This window comes from Ursus maritimus, unplaced genomic scaffold (genome assembly GCF_017311325.1).
Source record: "Ursus maritimus isolate PB19 unplaced genomic scaffold, ASM1731132v1 scaffold_34, whole genome shotgun sequence".
Taxonomy (NCBI): Eukaryota; Metazoa; Chordata; class Mammalia; order Carnivora; family Ursidae; genus Ursus; species Ursus maritimus.
In genome coordinates, this window is record NW_024426008.1 from 886,339 (window position 1) to 901,712 (window position 15,374).

Sequence of the window (15,374 nt, forward strand, 5' to 3'; positions counted from 1 at the left end):
TGCTGCCCTATTTCTCAGGCAACCCTGCTCGGGCAGAATTGCCCTACTTCTTGTTGGGGGGGGGGGCGGAATGGGCTCAGTGAAAACCGGTTTTGGGGGCTTTTGTTCTCTGGCGGCTTTCCATGTCTCTTCTGAGAGTCAGAGCAGAAGTGACCATATCCAAACCTCTGTCTCAGAACAGAGAGATCGCAGTCTGCTCTTCACTGATCTCTCCAGGCTACACTGTCTCCCTTTCTGTCTATGCTGCTAAAACCCTCAATCTCCTGGGTTGTGTGCCCCACAGCAGCTCTCCCAGCCTTTGCTCCCAGGGCCGGGCATGTCTCTGCCCTTTGTGCTTCTAAAACCACGAGCTGTCCCCCTGTTTGTGCGTGCCCCATAGCTCCAGATTTCAGCCTGGGGGGCTTCCCTAAAGTTCTTTCCCTCCCACTACAGGTCTCTGAGTCTGTGCCCTGTCCTTAGCACGGGAGGTTTTTGCCTTCCCGGCGCAAGAGCACAGAGGCTCCCTCCCCCTTCTGTTTATCTTCCACTATCTGCCTACAGAATCTCAGCTCCCCACTTCATACCTCGAGACCAACTGCCGGAGATGTTCTGTTTGTAGAGATCCGAATATATCTTCTTACACCTCAGGATGATTTTGTGGGTGTTCAGAATGGTCTGGTAAATTTTCAGCTCAATTCAGTGGACTGGTTGAAATAGGGTTCCCCTACTCCTCCAGCATTTTTCCCCCTCCTGAACACACTCTTTAAAGTAATTGACCACGAGCCACTTGAACAGATTACTCAATAACACTTTTTCAGGGGACTGATATATGACATTATCTTATTTATTGGCATATTGTCTGTCTCCCCTACTAGAAACTCATCTTCACCAAGGCAGTGACATGGTCTTGTTTACTATGAAGTATTCCCAAACCCTTGAACAGCAATGCTACCTGGTAGACAGTCAATAAGTATTTGTTTAGTAAATAAATGCATGACTTACAGGATTTTGCATCCTTCTTAGCATCCTTTATAGCTTCCAAATTTAGGGAAAGAACCCTGCACAGCCATTTTTTCTTTGTCCAGGCTTTATCTTTCTTCATGTCTTCCTTTTTCTTCTTTACCAGCTCCCCCATGGTCACAAAAGCCCGAAGGTACTGTAAGAATATTAGAAAGAATACTTTATTCCAAAGCCTGTGAATCAGAGGATTGTGTAAAGAAGTTACTCTAATCTAAATGTCTCTACACGGTGGAATGCAGTTGGTGACTCCAAAGGGTGACTGACCCGCCTCCAGAGCAGCCACGCCCCCGGAGGTCTGTGGAGGGGCCAGGCCATGTCTGAAACTGGTCCAGTGCAGTCATGGGGGTGGCTCTGGAACAGTTCTTCATTTTTGTAGGGCTGCTGGTGTGCCTGGTGTACCTGGTGAAGTGTGTGAGATTCTCCAGATGTATTTTCCGGCACTTCTGGAAAGTTTTGCCAAAGTCTTTCTTGAAGTCAATGGGACAATGGGCAGGTAAAGACAGCTTTCCATCTCTTGTTTCTCGTTATGTCTTATTATTATGTATATCTTGAAAGATAAATTGCATCTTTTCCTTTTGAGAGCAAAGGTGTAATTCCTTTGGGTGACTTTTATTTAGCTGCCTGGAAAGCATGAGTGAAACTGGAATTGTCTAAAAGACAAGCTACGGGGCATGAGAAGAATTAACTGGAAGAATTCCACCCAATTCTTGCCTCTGTGCTTGTCCTCTCATCCTTATTACTTGGGTTTTCTCCTTTTTGGAGTTTCTTGTGACACAAATAATAAGTACTGCAGAAATTTCTGCATCCTTTTCTCCAGATTTTTGAAGGCTCAGGGTACTGCCATTTTGTGGAAGGGTATTTCAAAATTCCGAAGTACAAATAATTTTACTTCACTTTATTTAAAAAAATTTCTCTGAACCCTTTCATGAAATGAGGGTATTACAAAATCAAGGTAACAAAGTCCTTATAGGAACACATGTTCAAGATGGTTAGATGGAATCCGGGTCTGGTTTGTGTCCCAAGTAGATTAATCACTGCCTACCAATGGTTCTATCTTCTGGAACTACCACACAGAGTTTCAGCCTGATGACTAGATTTAAGGTGAAAAACATGAGACTATGGTGTCAGCATCTCTTTGAATGAAGTGCTGAGGTTACGTGAAGAAATCCAAGAAATCCAGTGACTTGAAAAAAAAAACCAGAGAATTTAAACAGCTTTAAAAGTACCATGGCAGGCTAACTAGGAGAGATTATAAACAACCTTATAGGGCTTCCAGATAAAATACAGGATACTGAGTTAAATTTGAAATTTTGGATAAATAAGGAATAATTTTTTAGTCTATGACATCCCAAATATTATGTGGGACATACTTATACGAAAAAATTATTTGTTGTTTACTTGAAATTCAAATTTAGCTGGGCATGCTGTATCTTTACTTGCTAAAGCTGGCAACTATAGCAGATATTTAAAAAATTGCCATCTGAAAATTGTTTGGAATGAAAAATGGGTTTTTAACTGTTGCATGTTACATTTGAAGTGTGTGTGTGTGTGTGTGTGTGTGTGTGTGTGTGAACACTCCTTCAATCTTGGGGCAGTATCTCCAGAAAACTTGGTAAATAGCTTGCACTTGAGTGTTCTGGATCCAAATATCCTGCCCCACGCAGACCCAAATGTCCACACACTTGGAGGGGGTGGGGTGGTTCTTAGAACTCCGTACAATGGCTGCTCATCGGTGTAAGGCAAAGCCCTTCCGAAAACACACACTCCAAAGAAGTTCACATGGGGCCAGAGACAAGAGTATTTGTTAACTCACATTAAATACACATAATCTTAACCTCTTCTTTGAGTCAATATTGAATAGAGTTATCACTAGCAAGATTACAATGTCTCTGAGCATAGGTTGATCTCTGGAGGAGCATATATTTCTGGTGGGGAGCCAGAAGAAAATCCAATTATTAAAGACAAAAACATTCAACTTCTCAGAACTCTGTCGTTGATTAGGAAATTATGTCACTGGCGTATCTTTATAGAATTGTGGTCCCAAAGTCAGATAGCCAGGTTTCAAACCCTGTTGTCATTATTTTTAGCAATGTGACCTTGATTGAGTTACTTTCTCTCTGTCAGCTTCCTCTTATATAAACTAAGGAAAGCAATGGTCCCTGCATTATGAGCTTGTTTTGAATATTGAATGAGAAGATGCATCTAAAACACTTCAAACCGTACATGGCAGAAAGTAAGCACTCAGGGGCACCTGGGTGGCACAGCGGTTAAGCGTCTGCCTTCGGCTCAGGGCGTGATCCCAGCGTTCTGGGATCGAGCCCCACATCAGGCTCCTCTGCTATGAGCCTGCTTCTTCCTCTCCCACTCCCCTGCTTGTGTTCCCTCTCTCGCTGGCTGTTTCTCTCTCTGTCAAATGAATAAATAAAATCTTTAAAAAAAAAAAAGTAAGCACTCAATAAAAACCAGCCATTTATGATGTTATTATCTTTTTTTTTTAAAGATTTTATTTATTTATTTGACAGAGAGAGAAACAGCCAGCGAGAGAGGGAACACAAGCAGGGAATGTGGGAGAGGAAGAAGCAGGCTCCCAGCGGAGGAGCCTGATGTGGGGCTAGATCCCAGAACTCCAAGGATCACGTCCTGAGCCGAAGGCAGACACTTAACGACTGAGCCATCCAGGCGCCCCTGATGTTATCTTAACTATAGTATGGACCCTATATTGGGTGATTTTGAAGATTCCCATAAGGGAGGGGAAAGTGAGACAGAAGATAACCCTGAGCATAGCACCTGTACCAAGAGGAACAGGTAATATGCATGGATTTACCTGAAAGGACCCAAGTGAACAAGTAAAACTATTAGCAGTTATGAAAATGAGAGTACTCTGGGGCACTTGGGTGGTTCAGTAGGTTAAGCGTCTGACTCTTGATTTCAGCTCAGGCCAGGATCTCAGGGTCATGAGATCGAGCAGTGAGTCGGGCTCCACACTCAGCACGGAGGCTGCTTATCCCTCTCCTTCTGCTCCTCCCCCTGCTCGCACTCTCTCTCTCTCTCTCAAACAACTAATAAATAAAATCTTAAAAAAAAAAAAAAGAAAATGAGAGCACTCTGCCAGTGTGTTTCTGGAAGCTTGTACAGCTTGGCTCTTACTCTCCAATAAGCTAAATGTATGTTTTAGTCACACTTTGGGAAAGCGTACCCTCTGATTGCTATGCAAAGGTAAATTGCAGATACATAAATACTGAATTGCAGTCCAATTTCCAATTGTGACAGTCGCTTGAATGGGGTTTATCCTAGAGCTCAGTCGTAAAATAGGTGTTAGTGTTGGATATAAAAGGACTAGGTCAATCTGACTGATACACTGACTGCAGATTCTTCAGGTCCCTTTACGTCACTGTATCCCCTTTTGGCATTTCTGTGTTTTTCTCTTTGTTAAGCTCCTTATCTCCCGTGGACTTGGAGTGCTACTGTCCTGTGAGGGTGGCATGGGAAGAGGGAAACACTCGACTTTTAGGAGGAAACTTGAAATGTCCTTACGTGATAGTTGGGTGTGTGGGTAGAGAGATAATAGGGTACATTGTTTGGGGTCTTAATGAAATGTTACCTGGCTGAGGTTCTTTGTTTCATTTTGGAGGCTATCTTCCACAGCCTTACCAACCCCTCCAAAAAAAAAAAAAAAAAAAAAAAAGGCAGCTTCATTTGGAACATTTGATGAGGGGAGTCAGGGCTGGGAGCTCCAGAGCTGAGTGGAGTAGGGCTGTATAGCAGAAGGGTGCTGCTTTGAAATTCTGTGTCCTAGGCAGTAAGCCTGCAAACACCGTAGCTGGTGAGAAAGAGCATTTTAAAGATGAATTCTGTTCTTTAAAGTCATTTCTGCTTTTTGCAGTGATCACTGGAGCAGGAGATGGGATTGGGAAAGCTTATTCATTTGAGGTAAGTTGCGTTCTTGAGAATTTCCCTTCCCCTTGTATTGAACACACCATGATCACATGACAGGCACCCCCAACACCTTCTGATTATAAAAGCCATAGACACGAATTTATGAAGGCAAATATTTTCTACAAAAAGAAAATTTAGAAATCATAATCTCAGTCTCTGGAAATCTTTTAAAAAACCACAATGATATTCAGAGGTGCCAGTATCATTCCTTAGGAGTCGTTTTAGAAATTTATGGGGACGGTGTTATTTTCTAATGTAAGTATACCATAAAAGTTTACATGTTTAAATACAATTAAAACTATAAGCTATTTTCCTTTTATTTATCCTTACATTGTAGGTAAGTTATATATTGGTTTTTAAAAAATTATTTGTATAAGCAGGACATACTACCTACAACTGTCATTTCAAGAAGATTAATGGGCATTATAAAATATTATGTAAAGAGAGGATATGATAGGGCTGAGAGTCCCTGGAATCCAATTAGTGTCTCTGGGTATTGACTTCCAGGCTTCGTGTTTACCTGAAGATAGATAGATATATGGGTAGTTATAGTTTTTAAGAAGGCACTTAGAGTATATGTAGTTTTGTATGTTGCCATTGTTGTTATGATTATTATTCTTAGAAATTCCACATTTTCATTCATGAAATATTGCTTCCTGGAATTCTTATTATTTTATTTCTTCATCATGCCTATTACATTGACCTCTAGAATCATGTAAAACACAACAGAAAAAATAGAACCCTCAAAATTAAAAAAGGATGAAAAAATCAATAATGTTTAAAAATATAATGAAAAGCACTTCAATTACAAAAACTACATTCAATGACAGTGCAGTACCCATGTATTCTCTTCTCCCCAAAGGCCGGCGTCATGATAGATGCCAAACCATCTTGTGTGAAATGGACAGTGAAATGGATGGGGCAAGACTGCAGAGGCAGTCTTTCAGGTCTGTCCCCTAACCTCCAACGATCATTTCTTTGGTATGGACATTCTGCTTCCACTCTGTTTTTCTGAGCTAAAGAGTTCTCCGCTCTTATCCTGATTTGTATATAGCAACTTTCTGATGACGGTACTGCCCCACACTCAGGAGACAGGTGGTCATATTTGAGTGTGGAGGTGGGGGAGACCTCAGCAACCACTTTCCAAAGCTTTGTGTCTGCCTCACCCAAAAATCAGAAGGAAAGCTTTTCTAGCTATTTGCATTAGAACTGTATCACCTTTTATATAACTATTTTCCACCTTAGACCAGGTTTCTGGAGAGGACCTAATCCCTCATCCAAAAGTTCCACGGCCTTACCTCTTAGTTCTCTGGATTGCCTTGATATCCAGGTTCCTTCTTCATGATTTTGCAGATTCTTTCCTCAAATTCATGCTGACCTGACCTACTAATGGTCCACTTGATGTCTTAAGACTCGGACACTTTTCTTTCTACTTAAAGGAGACCATGTGAAAACTTAGCCATTAATTTCTTTACTGTTTTCCAAAAGCAATGGCCTGGGGGTCAGGAGCTGTGGGTTCCGGTCCTCGCTCTGGCAATAACTCTCTGGAGATTTTGGACAAGTCGCCCATCCTTTCTGGGCTTTTGTGTCTTTACCAGTGCAAAAAATACCTCCCTAGTTCTAAATTGTTTCTGTACTAACAAATTCTTGCTTTGTTCTTTCTTGTAGAACCTTTTTCTTCATTTCCTCTTGTTCTTTCCTAAGTCTGTGTTAAACAACTTTCTGGGTTCCCTACTTCTCCATCATTCAGGCTCTCTGCCTTCCAGACAGTCTGCTCTGCTCTGCTTGCTAACTGCTTCTCCAAGGAAAGCTGTTCAGAGTCTGAGATGCTGCAGACCGACCGACCTAAGGGTTAAGAGCCCAAGGGTGGGAATCGATCAGAAATCTGTGTGCTCAAACCCTGCTTCATATGCTTACTGCAGAATTCCCACATCAGTAAACTGGAGGCCCTGGTAATCCCACTGGGGCTTTTGTAAGCATTTGATGGAATGAGGCAGGCAAAGTGCTTTGCCTAGAGTAAGCTCTCCAAGGTTAGCCACTATTATTACTGGATGTTTAAACTGTGCTTCCTTGCCTATATACTGCTTTTTTCGAGAGGGACAATGTACTGTACTCGCCCGTATTTGTACTCTTTCCTTTATTCTTTCTTTCCCCCTCATGTTTCAAGGTTCTTTCTTTTGTCATTTCCTTTCTGTTTAGAGAACTCCCTTAGCTATTCTTTAAGGGTAGGTCTCTTTGTTTTCCTTCCTCAGAGAATGTCTTGATTTCCCCTTCATTCCTGAAGGATATTTTTGCTGGGTATAGGATTTAGCACTGACAGTCCTTTGCTTTCAGCACTTGAGAAATGTGGTGTGGTTTTCTTCTTGCCTCTCTGGTTTCTGATCAGTTTGATGTAACTTGAATTGTTTTTTTCCCCGATAAGGTGTTTCTCTTTCACTGCTTTCAGGACTTTTTCCCTTGACCTTAGTTCTCAGAAGTTTAGTTATGATGTTTCTTGGAGTGGATTTCTTTAGGTTTATCTTGTTTGAGGTTTGCTTAGTTTCTTGAAATCATTCATTATTCTTTGAATATGTTTTCTGTCCAGCTGCCTTCTCTTTTTCTGGGACTCCAATCCCATGGATGTTAGATCTTTCTTATAGTCTAACGGGTTTCTGAGATGCTGTTCATTTTCTTCATTGTGTTTTTTTCTGTTGTTTAGAATGATAATTTCTATTGTTTTATCTTTAAATTTGCTGATTCTTTCCTTGGTCCCCTCCATTCTGCTACTGAGCCCATCTGTTGAGTTTTTTTTTAATTTCATTTATTTTATTTTTCAGCCCTAAAGTTTCCATTTGGTTCTACTTTGTATCTTCCATTTCTTTACTGAAACATTCTCTTTTTGCATTTGTTTTAAAAATGTTCATAATTGCTTGTCAAAGCATTCTTATGATGGCTGCTTTAAAATCTTAGTCCAAGGCACTAGGGTGGCCCGGTTGGTTAAGCATCTGCCTTCAGCTCCGATCATGATCCCATGGTCCTGGGATCGAGTCCTGCATCGGGCTCCGTGATCAGCAGGGAGCATGCTTCTCCCACTCCCTCTGCCTCTCCCTCTGCTCCCCCTGCTTGTGCTCTCTCTCACTGTCTCTCTGACATGTAAATAAAATCTTTAAAAAATATATAATCCTAGTCCAAGAACCCTAACATCTGAGTTATCTTAATGTGGGCATCTATTGATTGCTTTTATCTCACTCAGATTGAAATCTTCCTGGTTCTTGGTATGCTGAGTGACTTTTGATTTGTGATCATTTTTAGTTTTCTGTTATGAGACTCTGGATCTTATTTAAATCTGTTTTGGGTCTGTACCAACACTGCTTCAGCAGAGGGAGGAGGGGGTGGCAGCTTCCTCCTACCAGGTAAGTTAGAAGCGCAGGCTTTCTGCTTGGCCTCCATTAGGTAGGTGCTGCCTCCTTGTTACTGTTGGGTGCGGGTGAGAGTGCTGGCTCCCTACTGGACCACTCAGGGTGGGAGAGGCAGGAGTGCCTCCTTAATTGCTCCCCATGAGGCTGCCAGTGGTACTTGGGGGAGGTGGCCTCACCACCACTGGGGTGGTAGTGAAAGTCCTAACTCTCCACTAGTCTTCCTCTTTTACCATCCCAGGTGATGGGTGAGGGGAGGGAAGGGACATGTTGCCTTGGCACTTCTAGGTGGAAGTAGAAGTTCAGATCCGCTGACATGGGAGGGGGTGGCTGGGATGAATGTCCTTCCTCCCCACTCAGCCTTCCTTGACGCCACCCTGGCCAGGGGTCTCACCAGGGTGGAAGTCTCACCTCCTGACTCAGCCTTTGTGGGTGGGGGTGGGGTGGGACCATAGACTGTTTGTTTGTTTGTTTGAGCTGTTTACCTGGAGTAAAGCAGTTCTTTTCTAAAGTTTTCTGCCTTGCTAGGCTGCCTCTTTTCTGGTGCTTTGGTTAGAGAGAGCAGGCTTTTGTTGGGACTTTTTATGTCTGTGTTTCTGAATTGCCAGCTTTTCCACCAATAAGTCTGGGATATATGAGGCAAAAAGAAAACCCAGGAACTCCCTACTGTGCTGTTTCTTGGGTCTTGAGGCCCCTAGCTCATCTTCTCCCTATCTTTTAGAGTCATTTCTATCTTTATGTATTATGTCCAGATTGCACAATTTAGTTGCATATCATGGTAGGAATGGGGAAAAGTACTTCTCCATCTTTCTGGATGCCTATTCTATATTGCATTTTAGCATTGCATTTGCATTTAGTATTTATATTTAGTGTGGCAAGAGAGGCTCTGCCTCCTGCTAAGGGAATTTCAAGTAGTCCTAGAAGAAGGTGGAAAACAATTGTGGTGAGGGATGGGCTGGGGGAGGAAGCGGGAAAGGGGTCCACTCTTCCCTCCCTCTGAGGCCACTGCTTCACCCTGTTTTGCTCCTTTAGCACCTGAATTTCTTTTACTCACTGCCATACAGAGGAGGCCTTGTTTTCCCTGGCATTCCCGCCACCTGTTACAGATTATCAGCAACAAGCACCTTCCCCCAGGCAGGCCCTAACGTAAAGAAGGAAACAGGGCGCATTCATCTCTGCAGCAGTCCTTCTGTAGGGTGGTGCCACAGTGCGTTCTGGGAAAGGGAGGGCTTCCGTAGCTTAACTCCCTGAAGAAAAAGAGGCAAAACCCGTGTATGGAGCCTGTCAGCCCGGACATTCTAGAAATAAATTTGAGCCCTGCTCAAATGGACAAAGGGAACAATGCTAGCCCGACAAGTGTTTTCCACGCCCGCCTTCTGGCCCAGACCACTTCACACAGAACCTTTAAAATGTCTGTGGCTCTTGAGAGGAATGGCACAACTCAGGAGAGGCTGGAAGCCCACCAGGAAGTAAGCAGCCTTTGTGCTGAAAATGCAAATTATTTTCCATTTAATGGACAATCTTCTCTTTAGGGGGCTGATGAAGTGAATTGTGAGACAAAGGTGCTTAATTCTTTGACCACCATTTTGATAGATTCCAAGGGTCAAAATGAGGGTTTGGAGGTGGGTGTGGGGGAGAGTTTTCCATAGGGAAAGAGAGAGAGAAAACTCTGGGATATCACTGGCAGGGTCAGTCTTGAAAAGGGACAGTCCTGGTTTTTTATGTTTTAATCTTTTTATTTTTCATTAATTTTTAAAAATTTAAATAGACTTAATTTTTTGGAAACAGTTTAAGGTTGACCACAAAATTGAACGGAAGGTGCAGAGAGTTCCCATATCCCCTCTACCCCCAAACATGTAGAGCCGCACACTATTGACATCCCCACTAGAGTGACATTTGTTACGATGGAAGAACCTACACTCACACTTCATTACCATCCAGAGCCCATAGTTTACCTCAGGGTTCACTCTTCTTGACTTGATTTTGCATGGCGGTTGTTTTTTTAGAGGAAAGCATGAGACATGCACAGCTGAAAATATTCTTGTTTTAGAAAAACTTCTTTCCCCTTTCCCCTTTGCTCAGTCTGGCCATAATGGAGCTTTATCTAGAGTCACTCAAAATCGACATCATAGTCTTTGAGAAATTTTCTGTGGTTTTTAGAACCTTTTAAATAATAGCTGTGTTCCAGCCAAACCATCCCTATAAACCCCTTGTAAGTTGAAAATATCATAAGTAGTAAATGCATTTAACATCCTTAACCTACCCATCACCATAGCTTAGCCTAACCTACCGTAACATGCCCAGAACACTGACATTAGCCTGCAGTGGGGCAAAACCACCTAACTCAAAGCCTGTTTTATAACAAAGAATGGATGACCTCTTGTAATTTATGGAATGCTGCCCGGAAAGTGAGCAACAGAACGGCTGTGTGGGTCCAGAACGGTCGTCAGTGCTATGGGTCTTCCACCGTCCCGCCCGCTGGCTGATGGGAGCTGTGACTGCTCAGCATCGAGTCAGAGGGTCGTACCACATGTTGTTAGCCTGGGAAAAGATCAAAACGCAAAACTCAGAGTATGGTTTCTACTGAACGTGCATCACGTCTGCGCCATTGCGAAGTCGATAAATCCTAAGTCAAACCACCATAAGTCAGGGACCATCTGTATAATGCTGCTGTGAGCATTCATATGCAAGTTTTGGTGTGCATATACAATTCCCTTTTTCTTGGGTAAAACCTAGGAGTCTAATTGCTGGGTCGGAAGGTAAATTTATGTTTAAGTTAGGTGAGTCTTGGTCCCCATTTCTGCAGTGGTTGGTTATCAGTTAAAGCTAACACCCAGAGGTGGTGTGTGTCGGATTTCTTCTTGCCCCTCCAGACCTACTCTCTGCCTTTCCTCGCCCTGCTCTGTGCCCCAGGAGGCTGACTTGCCCCAATGGGCTCAGCTGGACTCTGGGTTCAGCTGGCTTTGACAAGTGGGAGACACTGGCAACAGATAAGAGGTGGGGAAGAGAGTGGGGTTTTTTTCCAACTGTCTCCCTGCAGGTCAAGGGGGCTGGCTGTGTCCCTTGGCTGCCGGCATAGCTCTGTCAGGTGGCCCTTTCCACACAGCTGCCTTCTCCAGTTCTGGCAACTGTTCATTCCCCAGTGCTTTGGGGCACACAGGTGACAGAGGCTCTGCTGTTATTAGCCCCAGAGTATTGTGGTTTCCTCACACTGTACCCATACATGGTTAAACATCCTTTCATTAAACTCTCCTCAAGTTACCCAATCTGGCTGTGCTGTTTCTAGCCAGGACCCTGGCTAAATCCAGTGTTCAGTTAACTTTTAAAGACGCTAAATCAGAGTCCATCACCATCTGTGCTTCAGTTAACTGGACTTTCATTAGGGTCTTCCCTTTGCCTAAGAGATGTTATAAATCATTTCCTGAAGAAATGCACTTCAAGATACGGGGATTGGCTAGAAATCGTGCACAGTCACTTCCACTCCCGTAGGAACAAAAGTGTCAGAGCTGTGAGGGCAGCAGAGTAGGCCCTTGGCCTTGAGTGGATTTAGTCCCTTGTCCCACTGCTTTGTGAGGTTTCCCGACCCCACTAGAGGGTTGACCACGCCCTGCCTCCAGCAGGGGGGCGTTATCGTGTCTACCTGGGACGAGCTGCACGAAAGACACTCACGGAGTGCCTAAGGGACAGGGAGCTGGGACTCCACTAACGTGTAAGAACAGGTTCACGACTGTTTTGATGCCGGCTTACTAACAAATGTTTCTGTGTGGCAGGGTTTGCTTGGAGCCTTGCTTGCATTTTGTAACACACCATCTGCTGGCTGGGTTGTGGGGGAGGAGAACTATAGCCTTGGTCTACCTCGAATTACTGGAGGCTACAAGAAAGTCCCAATAATTACAAACCACCATGTAGGCTTAAATTTACTGCGTCCCGGGGTTCCAGCCATTCAGGGTTCCCAGTGGGTGCTGCCCAGCCACAGACAGGGCTCCCCAAAGGACCAGGTGCAACTGCTCTGGCTGGTACAAAAAGCAGCCCAACTAACCCCAAAGAGGGCCAGCCCCTCTGGCTTCCCGGCTGGCTTCAGGCCCACCTGAGCTCCACAGTGCACCCACCCACTCCACACACATGTCCCTCTCCTTCCTCAACCCCAGGCAACCACTAATCTGGTCCCCATTCCTATAATTTTGTTATTTCAAGAATGTTATACAAATGGAATCATATGCTATGAAACCTTTTTGGATTGACTTTTTTTTCGACTCAACACAGTTCTCTAGAGATCTATCTTGGGTTCTTGTATCAATAGTTTGTTCCATTTTGTGGCTGAGTAGTATTCCATGGTGTGAACGTGCCAGTTTGCCTAACCAGTTACCCACTAAAGGGCATCTAGGTTAGGTTGTTTCCAGGTTTTGGCAATACAAATAAAGCTGCTATAAACATTTGTATGTAAGTTTTTGTGTGAAGAGAAGTTTCTATTTTTCTGGGATAAATGTTCAGGAGTACAACTGCTGGGTGGTGTGATAGTTGCGTGATTAGTTTGTTTGTTTGTTTATTTTTTTAAGAAACTGCCTATTTCCCAGAGCGACTCTACCTTTCCCACCAGCAAGGGAGGAGTAATCCATTTTCTTCATATGCTCTCCAGCATTTGATGTTGTCACTATTTTTTATTATCACCATTCTGATAGTTGGTAATGATGTCTCATTGTGGTTTTCATTTGCCTTTCTCTGATGGCTAATGGTGTTTATGTACATTTTTTTAGTTTAAAAGAGCTGTAAAGAAGAAAACAGCCAAAAAACCATCATCTACTTTTTGTTTCTCTGTGAATGCCCAGAGAATACTAGAAGCAAAATGCATGACTAATGATGGTGTGGCTTCGTTCCTCCCCTCCGGGCAGTTCGTGGCACTGCCCAGCATCTGCGATGGCCCTGCTGGGGGCGCTGCTCCCCGTGCCAGTGTGGCGGACCGGGGCAGAGGGCTTGTCCCGTCAGGGCTCCTGGCAGCTACAGGTAATGGCACAGAGTTGGCCCTCGGATTAAAATCACTTGGCCAGCTCTGCCTCAGACCAACTGAAGAAAAATAACTGCTTTGCCCTGTTTTTGAGTATCAGCACACACTTACTTGGCAACTTATGGCGGTGTTTTGTCTTTTCAGCGAGGAAATTCTTCTTCCTAATGTCTAACTTTCTCTCCTCTGTAAAGTACGCCTGTCGCCTCCCAGGTTATTCTCTCTCATTTTCGCCTTATGTGAAAATAGCAGCTTTTAGTTAGTTTTGTGTTCCCCTGGACTCATTGCCTTGTTACTGCGTGGCTTGACCTCAACCCTGTAATTTCGAATCCAGGCTTTGACTATCCCACCTTCCCCGTAGTGTATGTGTGTGCAAGACTGAGAGAGACAGAGGTTGTCAGACAGGAGTGTATATAATCCATTAGTGTGATTACAAAAAGTAATAAAATGAGTAATGTGTTCCTTACCACTCAGCTTAAGAAGGAGAACATCCCCAGTGTCCTTGCAGCCTGCCATCTGGTCGCACATGTCATGCCTTTCTGTTCCCCCTCTGTTACCCCACCGATGAAGAAGCATGGTCATGAACGTCGTGTTAACAATCTACTGACTTAAAAAAAAGTTATATTACACATGCATGTATCCCTAAACAATATATTGTTTGTTTTGAACCTAATGTAAATTGATTCGTTTGTCTTCTGTGATGTTTCTTATTGGTCAATATTATGCTTTTGAAATTCATCCATGCTGATGTGTATAGAACACAGTTCATTCATTTTCAGTATTGTAGAATATTCTGTGACATATGTGTATCCTTTGCTTTATTGACAGACATCCTGGTAGCTTCTATTTTTGCTAGTACGAACACTTTGTCCATGTCCTCCTGAAGGTCTTGTGCAAGAGTTGAGAACATGCCCCGGGGTAGAATTGCTGGCTTGTAGATTATACGTTGTCAGCATTACTGGATAATGCCAACTAGCTTCCAAAGTTTTGATGTTAAAGTTATATTGACCTCATAAACTGGGGAAATTTTACCTTTTTCTAATATTTGAAAAAGATTGTGCAATTTAGGCATGATCCTTTTTTTAAAAAATATTTGATAGAACTTATTTGTAAAACCATCCGTCACTGGAGTTTTCTTTGTGGGACAATTTAAACTACTCATGTATACCATTATCAGCATCACCTTACTATTATTATTGTTATTATTTTTAGTGGTTATAGAACTATTTGAATTTTTAATTTTTTCTTGAATAAGTTTTGGAAATTTATATTTTTCTCGAAATATATTCATTTCACCTAAGTTAAAATTTATTGGCATAATTTTTTGTAGCATTCTCTTCCTATGTACAAAAAACGAAAGCAGGAAAGGAATTTAGTCCAAGGTTGTCATCTGGTTCACAAAATAACTGAGAACGTTCAGAAAGTGAGCAGAAGTATCGAGAGGTGAGGTGGTGGGGGACACAGCCAGGTCTCCCCGTAAAACAAGTTGCACCAGAGTGTTTACTCTCTCCCCACTTTCTCTCTACTTTCTGGAATTCCAATTACTCAGATGCCATTTGTGTTTTTTTCTGGAACTCCTATTATTCAGATCCTGGAATCATCCTCTATTTGTCTCTTTTTTTCTCATAATTTCCATTTTGTCTCTGCTATCCTTTCTGCAAAAGGATTTCATTAATTTCATCCTCCATTTTATTGAACGTTTCACTTTTTGCTATCTGCTTTTGAGATTTGAAATTTCTAAAAACTTAAGAATGAAAATTTTTTTTTTAGAAATTGAAAATCGTTTCCATTTCTGAGAGCTCTTTTGTGTTCTGTTTACACCTTCGTAGAACAGCTGTTCTTTGTATAGAGTAACAGCTTCTCTTAAAAAACTCTCTTCTCCTTCCCAGTTGCTTTTTTTCCCGTTTGGCCCTCTGTCTTTCATGTTTGCAGCTTCCCACAGATAATCCTTGGTCTGTCTGGGTTTGAGAGCCGGATGAAGGGCCTGAGGACTCTGCCTGGACTGTCCGCGCGTGGGGTGGGTCCTAGAGTGGAGTGTGATTGGC

At 42.9% G+C, this 15,374-nt stretch overlaps 1 protein-coding gene across 1 annotated transcript in view; it reads left to right on the top strand.

Moving 5' to 3' along the window:
- Nucleotides 1-1,338: 1,338 nt before the first annotated feature.
- The window catches only part of HSD17B3 (hydroxysteroid 17-beta dehydrogenase 3), a 39,874-nt gene continuing 25,838 nt past the window's right edge, over nt 1,339-15,374 (top strand). Inside the window, exons 1-2 of the mRNA XM_008711805.1 lie at nt 1,339-1,492; nt 4,883-4,929. Coding sequence (XP_008710027.1) covers nt 1,339-1,492; nt 4,883-4,929 — 201 coding nt within the window. The remainder of the gene's footprint in view (nt 1,493-4,882; nt 4,930-15,374) is intronic.